Here is a 12,581-nt window from a genome sequence, read left to right as displayed (position 1 = left end):
AAGTGTATCATCATTGTCAGCTACCAAGCTGCTTCCTAGCAACCAACCAATCTACCCTAGCAACAGGCTAGTTTTTGCATCATGCTAAAAGCACCACTCACATTTTCTTCAGGAAATGTACTTTCTAGTTATTATTATTAGTGGTGCTTGCCTTTTATAGAAACACACTGCGACTATTCCTCATACTTAACTGGTGCTTGCTTTTAAAAGCAAGCACACTACTTACTATTCCTCACTTATTCTTATTATTAATACTAGATTCGACAAATTTGTAGTGCGTAACTAGTCCCGCAGATTTTGCCACACACCCTGAAACAGGCGTCAAATCGTGCGGGGTATTGTGGAAAGATGCTATGACTTTTATAGCGATTTCGTACACGATTTTTCGTAGTATCGGAAAAATCGCGAAAAATCCCATAGACTTAACATTGCGACCAAACTTTGCGGATCGTAGCGCAGAAGCGAGAATATCGCACAAACTTGTAAATCACCAGATTTGAAGACTTTATCAAGCTGAGCGAGAACATACCACACAGTGGGGTAAAAGTTTTACCCCGAATCTTGAGAGACCTCAAACTTTTACTATGGTGAGGTCAAACTGCACATGTTTTTCCTACTATGGTAATTTACATAGGAATTTTGCAAATCAATATAACTTTGCATTAAAATGTCATAGAGGCGTGGGGGTGGGCTCGTTTTACTCAGCGAACCAATCAAAGTCTCTGAATCACTATGAAGGTGTCAAGCCACGCCCTAGCAACCATTTAGAGCGCCCTAGCAACAGATTCCATAGACTGCCATTATAATGGTTCAGATGGGTATCTTTGGATCAGAGCGTCATAGAGACATGGGGTGGGCTCGTTTGACTCGGGGCAGCAAGCGGCCAATCATGAACTACTTCAGCTGTTAGTAGCCACGCCTAGCAACCATTATCGATGACCTTAGCAACCAAAATCCAAACTTACATATCTTCAAAACAGACGTCACAGACACATGGGGTGGGTGCGATTGACTCAGGGCAGCAAACAGCCAATCCTGTGTCACCATAGACATCTCCTATCACGCCTTAGCAACCATTATCAGACACCCTAGCAACCCCAACTCAAGCGGGCATATCTTTGCATTGGAAAGTCATAGAGACATAGGGGTTGGTTTATATCATTCATAGTGACAAGTGTATCATCATTGTGCTAGCTGCTTCTAGCAACCAGCCAATTTACTCTAGCAACCGAGTGCTTGTTTTGCCACGACAAGCACCACTCACATTTTCTTCAGAAATGTACTTTCTAGTTATTAGTGGTGCTTGCCTTTCAAGGCAAAGCACACTATTACTATTCCTCATACTTTCTTCTTATTATTATTATTATTATAGATTCGGACAAATTTCGGTAGCGTAACTAGTCCGCAGTTTTTGCCACACACCCTGAAGCAGGCGTCAAATCGTGCGGGGTATTGTGGAAAAGATGTGCTATGACTTTTATAAGCGATCGGGCGTCACGATTTTTCGTGCACCGGCGAAAAATCGGCGAAAAATCCCATAGACTTAACATTGCGCCAAACTTTGACGGATCGTAGCGCAGAGCGAGAATATCGCACAAACTTGTAAATCACCAGATTTGAAGACTTTATCAAGCTGAGCGAGAACATACCACACAGTGGGGTAAAAGTTTTACCCTGGGGCAGTAAGAGACCTCAAACTTTTACTATGGTGAGGTCAAACTGCACATGTGTTTTTCCTACTATGGTAATTTACATAGGAATTTTGCAAATCAATATAACTTTGCATTAAAATGTCATAGAGGCGTGGGGTGGGCTCGTTTTACTCAGCGAACCAATCAAAGTCTCTGAATCACTATGAAGGTGTCAAGCCACGCCCTAGCAACCATTTAGAGCGCCCTAGCAACAGATTCCATAGACTGCCATTATAATGGTTCAGATGGGTATCTTTGGATCAGGCGTCATAGAGACATGGGGTGGGCTCGTTTGACTCGGGGCAGCAAGCGGCCAATCATGAAGTACTTCAGCTGTTTCGTAGCCACGCCCTAGCAACCATTATCGATGACCTTAGCAGCAAAATCCAAACTTGCATATCTTCAAAACAGAACGTCACAGAGACATGGGGGTGGGTGCGATTGACTCAGGGCAGCAACACAGCCAATCCTGAGTCGCCATAGACATCTCCTATCCACGCCTTAGCAGCCATTATCAAACACCCTAGCAACCCCAACTCAAGCGGGCATATCTTTAAATCGGAGCGTCATAGAGACATGGGGTTGGTTTATATCATTCATAGTGACAAGTGTATCATCATTGTCAGCTACCAAGCTGCTTCCTAGCAACCAACCTATTTACCCTAGCAACCGAGGGCGAGTTTTGCCACGGCAAGCACCACTCACATTTTCTTCAGGAAATGTACTTTCTAATTATTATTATTATTTTAGATTCGGACAAATTTGGTAGCGTAACTAGTCGCAGTTTTTGCCACACACCCCCTGAACACCGCGGCGTCAAATCGTGCGGGGTATTGTGGAAAAGATGTGCTATGACTTTTATAAGCGATCGAGGCGTCACGATTTTTTCGTACGCCGGCGAAAAATCGGGCGAAAAATCCCATAGACTTAACATTGCGCCAAACTTTGTGGATCGTAGCGCAGAGCGAGAATATCGCACAAACTTGTAAATCACCAGATTTGAAGACTTTATCAAGCTGAGCGAGAACATACCACACAGTGGGGTAAAGTTTTACCCCTGAAGCAAGAGACCTCCAAACTTTTTACTATGGTGAGGTCAAACTGCACATGTGTTTTTCCTACTATGGTAATTTACATAGGAATTTTGCAAATCAATATAACTTTGCATTAAAATGTCATGAGAGGCGTGGGGGTGGGCTCGTTTTACTCAGCGAACCAATCAAAGTCTCTGAATCACTATGAAGGTGTCAAGCCACGCCCTAGCAACCATTTAGAGCGCCCTAGCAACAGATTCCATAGACTGCCATTATAATGGTTCAGATGGGTATCTTTGGATCAGGCGTCATAGAGACATGGGGGTGGGCTCGTTTGACTCGGGGCAGCAAGCGGCCAATCATGAAGTACTTCAGCTGTTTATAGCCACGCCCTAGCAACCATTATCGATGACCTTAGCAAGCAAAATCCAAACTTGCATATCTTCAAAACAGAGCGTCACAGAGACATGGGGGTGGGTGCGATTGACTCAGGGCAGCAAACAGCCAATCCTGAGTCACCATAGACATCTCCTATCACGCCTTAGCAACCATTATCAAACACCTAGCAACCCCAACTCAAACAGGCATATCTTTCATTCGGAAAGTCATAGAGACATAGGGTTGGTTTATATCATTCATAGTGACAAGTGTATCATCATTGTCAGCTACCAAGCTGCTTCCTAGCAACCAACCAATTTACTCTAGCAACCGAGGCGAGTTTTGCCACGGCAAGCACCACTCACATTTTCTTCAGGAAATGTACTTTCTAGTTCTTATTATTCTTATTATAGATTCCGGACAAATTTTACGTGGCGTAACTAGTCCCGCAGTTTTTGCCACACACCCCTGAAAGCGGGCGTCAAATCGTGCGGGGTATTGTGGAAAAGATGTGCTATGACTTTTATAAGCGATCGGGTAAATGCGATTTTTTCGTACACGGTGAAAAATCGGGCGAAAAATCCCATAGACTTAACATTGCGCCAAACTTTTGTGGATCGTGGCGCAGAGGCGAGAATATCGCACAAACTTGTAAATCACCAGATTTGAAGACTTTATCAAGCTGAGCGAGAACATACCACACAGTGGGGTAAAAGTTTTACCCTGGGCAAGAGACCTCAAACTTTTTACTATGGTGAGGTAAAACTGCACATGTGTTTTTCCTACTATGGTAATTTACATAGGATTTTGCAAATCAATATAACTTTGCATTAAAATGTCATAGAGGCGTGGGGGTGGGCTCGTTTTACTCAGCGAACCAATCAAAGTCTCTGAATCACTATGAAGGTGTCAAGCCACGCCCTAGCAACCATTTAGAGCGCCCTAGCAACAGATCCCATAGACTGCCATTATAATGGTTCAGATGGGTATCTTTGGATCAGGCGTCATAGAGACATGGGGGTGGGCTCGTTTGACTCGGGGCAGCAAGCGGCCAATCATGAAGTACTTCAGCTGTTCGTAGCCACGCCCTAGCAACCATTATCGATGACCTTAGCAACCAAAATCCAAACTTGCATATCTTCAAAACAGAGCGTCACAGAGACATGGGGTGGAGTGCGATTGACTCAGGGCAGCAAACGGCCAATCCTGAGTCACCATAGACATCTCCTATCCACGCCTTAGCAACCATTATCAAACACCCTAGCAACCCCGACTCAAGCGGGCATATCTTTAAATCGGAAAGTCATAGAGACATGGGGTTGGTTTATATCATTCATAGTGACAAGTGTATCATCATTGTGAGCTACCAAGCTGCTTCCTAGCAACCAACCAATTTACCCTAGCAACCGAGGGCGAGTTTTGCCACGGCAAGCACCACTCACATTTTCTTCAGGAAATGTACTTTCTAGTTATTATTATTATAGATTCGGACAAATTTAGTGCGTAACTAGTCCCGCAGTTTTTGCCACACACCCCTGAAAGCAGGCGTCAAATCGTGCGGGGTATTGTGGAAAGATGTGCTATGACTTTTATAAGCGATCGGGCGTCACGATTTTCGTACACGGGCGAAAAATCGGGCGAAAAATCCCATAGACTTAACATTGCGCCAAACTTTGTGGATCGTAGCGCAGAGCGAGAATATCGCACAAACTTGTAAATCACCAGATTTGAAGACTTTATCAAGCTGAGCGAGAACATACCACACAGTGGGGTAAAAGTTTTACCTGAGGCAAGAGACCTCAAACTTTTTACTATGGTGAGGTAAAACTGCACATGTGTTTTTCCTACTATGGTAATTTACATAGGAATTTTGCAAATCAATATAACTTTGCATTAAAATGTCATAGAGGCGTGGGGTGGGCTCGTTTTACTCAGCGAACCAATCAAAGTCTCTGAATCACTATGAAGGTGTCAAGCCACGCCCTAGCAACCATTTAGAGCGCCCTAGCAACAGATTCCATAGACTGCCATTATAATTGTTCAGATGGGTATCTTTGGATCAGGCGTCATAGAGACATGGGGTGGGCTCATTTGACTCGGGGCAGCAAGCGCCCAATCATGAAGTACTTCAGCTGTTCGTAGCCACGCCTGCAACCATTATCGATGACCTTAGCAAGCAAAATCCAAACTTGCATATCTTCAAAACAGAACGTCACAGAGACATGGGGTGGGTGCGATTGACTCAGGGCAGCAAGCGGCCAATCCTGAGTCATCATAGACATCTCCTATCCATGCCTTAGCAACCATTATCAAACACCTAGCAACCCCGACTCAAGCGGGCATATCTTTAAATCGGAGCGTCATAGAGACATGGGGTTGGTTTATATCATTCATAGTGACAAGTGTATCATCATTGTGAGCTACCAAGCTGCTTCCTAGCAACCAACCAATTTACCCTAGCAACCGAGGGCGAGTTTTGCCACGGCAAGCACCACTCACATTTTCTTCAGGAAATGTACTTTCTAGTTATTATTATTATAGATTCCGTCACGATTTTTGTAGCGTAACTAGTCCCGCAGTTTTTGCCACACACCCCTGAAGCAGGCGTCCAAATCGTGCGGGGTATTGTGGAAAGATGTGCTATGACTTTTATAAGCGATCGGGCGTACGATTTTTGCACGGGCGTAAATCGGGCGAAAAAATCCATAGGCGTAACATTGCGACCAACTTTGTGGATCGTAGCGCAGAGCGAGAATATCGCACAAACTTGTAAATCACCAGATTTGAAGACTTTATCAAGCTGAGCGAGAACATACCCCACAGTGGGGTAAAGTTTTACCCTGAAGCAAGAGACCTCCAAAGTTGCCCCATTGACATAGTATGGTGAGGAAAAATGCACATGTGTTTTTCCTACTATGGTAATTTACATAGGAATTTCGCAAATCTAAATAACTTTGCATTAAAATGTCATAGGAGGCACGTGGGGTGGGCTCGTTTTACTCAGCTAACCAATCAAAGTCTCTGAATCACTATGAAGGTGTCAAGCCACGCCCTAGCAACCAATTAGAGCGCCTAGCAACAGATCCCATAGACTGCCATTATAATGGTTCAGATGGGTATCTTTGGATCAGGCGTCATAGAGACATGGGGTGGGCTCGTTTGACTCGGGGCAGCAAACGGCCAATCATGAACTACTTCAGCTGTTCATAGCCACGCCCTAGCAACCTTTATCGATGACCTTAGCAACCAAAATCTTAACCAAAACTTACATATCTTCAAAAAAGAACGTCACAGAGACATGGGGGTGGGCTCGTTTGACTCGGGGCAGCAAACAGCCAATCCTGAGTCACCATAGACATCTCCTATCCACGCCTTAGCAACCATTATCAAACACCCTAGCAACCTTTTAGCAAGACCTATATCTTTGCATCAGAACATCGTAGCGACATGCTAGTCATGCTACCGACATGCTAGTCAATTTGCTAATCATGCTAAAAACATGTTAGCGACATGTTAGTCATGCTAGCGACATGCTAGTCACTTGCTAATCATGCTAAAAACATGTTAGCGACATGCTAGTCATGCTAGCGACATGCTAGTCACTTGCTAATCATGATAAAAACATGCTAGCGACATGCTAGTCATGCTAGCGACATGCTAGTCACTTGCTAATCATGCTAGAAACATGCTAGCGACATGCTAGTCATCTTTAACGACATGCTAGTCACTTTGCTAATCATGCTAAAAACATGCTAGCGACATGCTAGTCATGCTAGCGACATGCTAGTCACTTGCTAATCATGCTAAAAACATGTTAGCGACATGCTAGTCATGCTAGCGACATGCTAGTCACTTGCTAATCATGCTAAAAACATGCTAGCGACATGCTAGTCATGCTAGCGACATGCTAGTCACTTGCTAATCATGCTAAAAACATGTTAGCGACATTCTAGTCATCTAGCGACATGCTAGTCTCTTTGCTTAATCATGCTAAAAACTTGCTAGCGACATGCTAGTCATGCGAGCGACATGCTAGTCACTTGCTAATCATGCTAAAAACATGTTAGCGACATGCTTTAGTCATGCTAGCGACATGCAGTCATTTTGCTAATCATGCTTAAAAAACATGCTAGCGACATTCTAGTCACTTTGCTAATCATGCTAAAAACATGCTAGCGACATGCTAGTCATGCTAGCGACATGCTAGTCACTTGCTAATCATGCTAAAAACATGCTAGCGACATGCTAGTCACTTTGCTAATCATGTTAGAAACATGCTAACGACATGCTAGTCATGCAACAGAGGGCGAGTTTTGCCACGGCAAGCACCACTCACATTTTCTTCAGGAAATGTACTTTCTAGTTCTTATTATTATTTTAATTCCTCTCACCCTTTAAAATGAAGGCCTGGTGTGGAGACAGCATAATTTCTGATGCGCTCTAAACTGGTGGGGTCAAGAGTGGGGTTGCCACTCCAGTATGGCATGCAGTCAATGGAAAGATGATACAAGATTATGGCCTCAGTGTACTGTCTTAAATCCTGGGCAAACTGGACTCTCTGGGCAAAGACACGTGGGTCTTCTGCACAAAACAGCAGCCTGATCCTGGGAACCCAGTATTGCCCTTCTTGAAGTGACAAAGCCCCTTGGGAAAGAAAGAAAAGATAATGAAATACAAACAGAAGTCAGATATAGTGAATATAGTGGATAGTGAAATAAAAACATATGACAATGTTGATGAAATGTTGGTGTTACCTATAATTCTAAAACAAAGTGTTTAAAAGGTTAACCTATGGGTATTGCACATGCCTTCTCTCTGTCCTCCATTCAAAATAGGTTTTCCATCAGAATCCCGAACCCATCCATTACAGTCTGCTTTATGCACTAGGTACTCCTTCTTTTCCTGGCTGTACTGTAGCACCCCAACCAACTGCCAAGAATACTCCAAAGCTGGGCTCACTGGATTCACTACATGACAAACACATGAAGAACAGACATTTAATTTTTTCCCATGTGCCCATATGGCTCCCACTGGATGGGCTATAAGATTAATTTATTTTCAGAATGAACTACAAGACAAATGATAGGATCCATTCGACTACAATATGTCAGGTATTTCTAGAAGGTTTAGACAGCACTGTACCAGGTGGGATACTGTTTTTTGTCAGCAACAGGGCTTTGGCAGGAACAGGTTTGCGCTCAACGGAACCTTGCTCGTAACCTAAAGCGAGCCATTCCTCTGAGTACGACAATCAAAGTCTTCATTGTCAAATATCTGGTGTTACACAAAGCACGTTAATGTTAATAGACACAAAATGAGCCGCTTGTACAAAACGCACAATTACGCAGCCAATGAAATGATAATAAAAGCTAAAACATCTTAAACTGAAGCATCAACATGGACACCAAAATGAGGGGGAAAGCCACAAGCCAATTGGGACACTATAATTGCATAAGTATTTCATAAAAACATGCATGACCTCCAGAGACAGGTAGTTTGAAACTGGTGGACTTGTCTCGTTTTTGAGCATCAGCTGGTTGGAATCAATGCCTCGCTCAGCCAAAAGAATATTGATGTCCAACTTCTGATACTCCTCCTACGTCTGGGAATTAAAACAGAAACCAAAATCCATGCATTCTACATTTACAACCTTAAAAAATATAAAAAGCATTGGATGAGCATCTATACAGCATCTAAATGTTTAGTATTGTACTATAGTGCAAAATAATACCATGTTTTAAAACTTAAATATGCACTATTGTTAAAATTTGGAGTCATTAATGTCATTAAAAATACAGTAAAAGCAGTAATATTATGAAATATCATTACACTAAAGAATAACATCTCAGGATACGTTTGTAACTAGGTTTCAACTCAACTCAACACTGCTTCATGGCACTGTCACTATGGAAACGCTTCTGTGTGAAAGGTGTCTGAAGCATGTGTGTAAACACCAATTCTATTGGCTTACGTTGGAGTTCAGTTGCCCAGAAGCATTTCATACACAGAAGAGTTTCCATACTGCAAACACAATGACACAGCATTGAGTGTCACTTGAAAGAGAACTTTCTATATGAATATATAATGTAAAATGTGATGGCAAAGTAAAATTTTCTGCATTATTACTCCATTATTGAGTCAGACGATCCTGTAGACTTTATTCTAATTGCTGCTGCAGAATTATTTCTGAATATTATAAATGTTAAAAATGTTTTCCAATATTCTAAATATTTAACTCGAACCATGCCCTTCAATTGCTGTTTTTGATATCCAAGAAGATTTGAATGAATTCAAGTATGTAAGAGTATGTTAATGTTCTTGCCTTTTTCTCACTGATCACTCACAGATGAATTTTAAGGCACTGGAAGTCTTCTAAACTTTCACCCACTTTCACATGATAATAAGATTTAATGTCTTTTCTATATATTGAAAATATTTATATTTTTATTAAGAGCTTCCACTGACAAATGTTATAAAAAAGGGATTCTGTATTTTCATTTTGTCAAGAATTCAACATTTATCTTGGCTGATTTATAATTTCTTTCTTTTTAATTAACCTATGGATATATCGCTTCAATATTTCTTTTTATGTAGTTTATTTTATTTTTGAATTTTTAATTTTTTTACCATGGTTATCCTCTTTTTAAGTGCCTGTTTCCTTTAACCTAGCATCATTTTATGTTTTTTGGGGGGTTTTTTTGATGATAAAACATGTCAAGCATCCTTTCATTGGCATCTAATTTGCTTAGCAAAACAGACCCGAGGCTCATTTTTGGGTTGTGACCCACCAGTTGAGAAGCATTTGTGTAAGATGTTTATCTGAATCGCTCACCTCTCAATCTCAATCTTCCGAGGCACATGTCCTGGAGGGCAAACATAAGGCATCTGAACTTTTGGACAGTAACTTCCAGGGTGGAAGTCTGTCTCATGCTGGATTTCATGCAACTGCTCCTCCATAGCACTGGGTGGGACAGGAAGCATTCTTAACACAGATTCTAGTGAAAAAACAGATAAAAAATAATTAGTATAATTAGTATTGATTTAGTGTAAACAAATTTGTTGCTTGATTTCTTACGTTTAAGAAAGAGGGACTTGTTTCCTTCCTGGCCCAGTAATCTTGTGCCCACCGGGTCTTCAGCATATGACTAAAAATGGTAGCAGTAGTTTTGGAAATCATGTTTAAAAGAAGGTGAATATAAATAAATTCAACAATGCAATATGACAACAATGAAAGCGAGTAAACGAGGAAAGTACAAAGAATCAGTAAAGGAAGAGAAAGATTGGTTTACTGGTTGCAGACTTGTGCCTGGTTTACTTACGAGATTTGAGAAAATGCAGGGCAAAGTGGTCATTTTGTTTCTGTGATGTCCTCTAGGATGAATGATCTTAGATACAGATGGATGGTTATCTTTCTGTTTTGAAAGAAAACCATCCAACAGACAAAGAAAAAAAAATAGGAACAATAAACAGCAATTCAGCAAAAAAAAAATAATACACATTTCATAGGGACCTGTTTTTAAAAAATGGAATACAATATTTTACAAAAAATGTTATAAAATAAATTTCATTGATTCAATTGACTTTTTAAAAATACAAATTTAAATAAATAATTCAGACAGATTTTATAAAAAACATAAACAGAAAACGCAGATTTTTTGGAAAAAGAATTCCACAGTGGAATCTGGGGGAAAGAAAATAAGAAATAAAATTATACAATTATTAGAAGAATAGGAAGAGTGATTTGCCTGTTCTTGTTGACTGATATCTGGTCTGCTGACAACAGACAAGGTGGCGCTCAGTGTGGACGGTTCATCCTGTGGCGTCCTCTTGACACGATTGATGGGAGAGGACAAACCTCTCAGATCCAAATGAATCTATCTATCTATCTGTCTATCTGTCTATCTATCTATCTATCTGTCTGTCTGTCTGTCTGTCTGTCTATCTATCTATCTATCTATCTATCTATCTATCTGTCTGTCTGTCTGTCTGTCTGTCTATCTATCTATCTATCTATCTATCTGTCTATCTATATGTGATAGACTGCATGACCTTTCACCTTCAAGCTTTAAAAACTGTTTATTTAATCCTTCTCAAGAACACCTTCAAACTACAACCGCTTCATATAGGTCAAGCAACCTTGTTCACAAACTTTGCTTTTCCAGTAGCTAATAAGTTGAAACAGAATCTTAGTACAGGGTTTTTTCTCGAGCCAGAAGAAGAAGTGATTTAGAAGAGGTTTACCTGTTGCCGATTTGTGCCTGGTCTACTAATGAGAGACGGGACGGTATTTAACTGGGGAAGTTCGTCTCTGTGACCCTGGCTTGGCAAGCCTGGACGGTAGGGACGAAGCATCCCCACATCAGGACGACTTTTTTCTGGCTGTTTTTTCTCCATAGTCGCTTAGAAACAGATATAAAAGTTACACAAACGCTTGTTTTTAACTAACCTCTGAGTTTATAACCAACTAATACACAAACGCTGTATTTGATTTAAATAATAACAGAGAGAAAAGTGATACTATGCTACATAACGGTCGGGTTAAACACATCATTTAACCAAAAGGCACGCTTTACATACCTCACTTTAAATCACGGCAGGCTCACTAACACACGCGCGCCTCACTAAAGAGCACGCATTTCTTCTTTATTGAAGATAGCGAAGTCTTCGGTAAAACAAACGCGTATCGTGAGTATTTCGCGTTTAACTGTTTTAACTGTCATTTAGCTACGCCGCCACGGTTGCCAGGCCAACGCCGTGCACGCGGGTTTGTTGTGGATTCGGTGCGCGAGACTAGACTGCGCGCTTTACAATCCTTTACCGTGGAGAGCAAAACAAACATTAGTCTGGAGGTTTGTACAGTAAATAAAGAACATGGATTGGATATCAGTTGTAGTTTTGAGGTTAAGCTTTAGCACAGCGTAAAAAGGGGAGGAAAGTTATATAAAAAAAAATACAGATGGAGTGAAAACTGCTTCCAATATCAAATTTAAGAAGGCATAGGGTGTTCAAATGTACATTTATAGCTATGCTATTTCTGTCATTAAAATAATACAGTTAGAGCAGTTGCTATGCTGTTGAAACTGAGCAATATAAGCTTTCTCGATTCATTAATCTAACACAGGTCATTTAAGTTTCATCGTAAGGAGGTTGCGCTAAATAATAACTGCGGACAGATACAATGAAAAAGTGTATGATTCAAAGGCTGACATTTGCAAACACAAGGTATTTATATAGGTAACTTAAAATATAACATTTAAAAAAATAAACAACCAGGGCATGGGGCAAAATAAATAAATCCTATATCCTGTTATCCATGTATCCTATTCAATAATATTATATTCAATTTACGTGTTCTTGATAAAACGGTGTCAAAACTTTCTTTCTTTAAAAAAGTTGAAGTTTCTCTCGCTGCCCATCAGCAGACTTCCTTATATTACACGATGCACTAAAAAGTATGACTGCAATGGTCTGACGGTTA

The 12,581-nt window shown here is 40.9% G+C and overlaps 1 protein-coding gene across 1 annotated transcript; it reads right to left on the bottom strand.

Annotated features, from left to right (window-relative positions):
• Window positions 1-8,982: 8,982 nt before the first annotated feature.
• Window positions 8,983-11,839, bottom strand: LOC122341374. The gene is made up of 6 exons (XM_043234713.1): window positions 11,681-11,839; window positions 11,345-11,502; window positions 10,423-10,515; window positions 10,179-10,248; window positions 9,936-10,098; window positions 8,983-9,124 (listed from the first exon to the last, which is right to left on the bottom strand). The coding sequence occupies exons 2-6, from the start codon at window positions 11,495-11,497 to the stop codon at window positions 8,983-8,985; spliced, it is 621 nt and encodes a 206-aa protein (XP_043090648.1). The 5' UTR covers window positions 11,498-11,502; window positions 11,681-11,839.
• Between the last annotated feature and the right edge of the window lie 742 nt (window positions 11,840-12,581).

This window comes from Puntigrus tetrazona, chromosome 3 (assembly GCF_018831695.1).
Source record: "Puntigrus tetrazona isolate hp1 chromosome 3, ASM1883169v1, whole genome shotgun sequence".
In the NCBI taxonomy this organism is placed as follows: Eukaryota; Metazoa; Chordata; class Actinopteri; order Cypriniformes; family Cyprinidae; genus Puntigrus; species Puntigrus tetrazona.
This window is presented reverse-complemented; position numbering and strand designations above follow the sequence as displayed.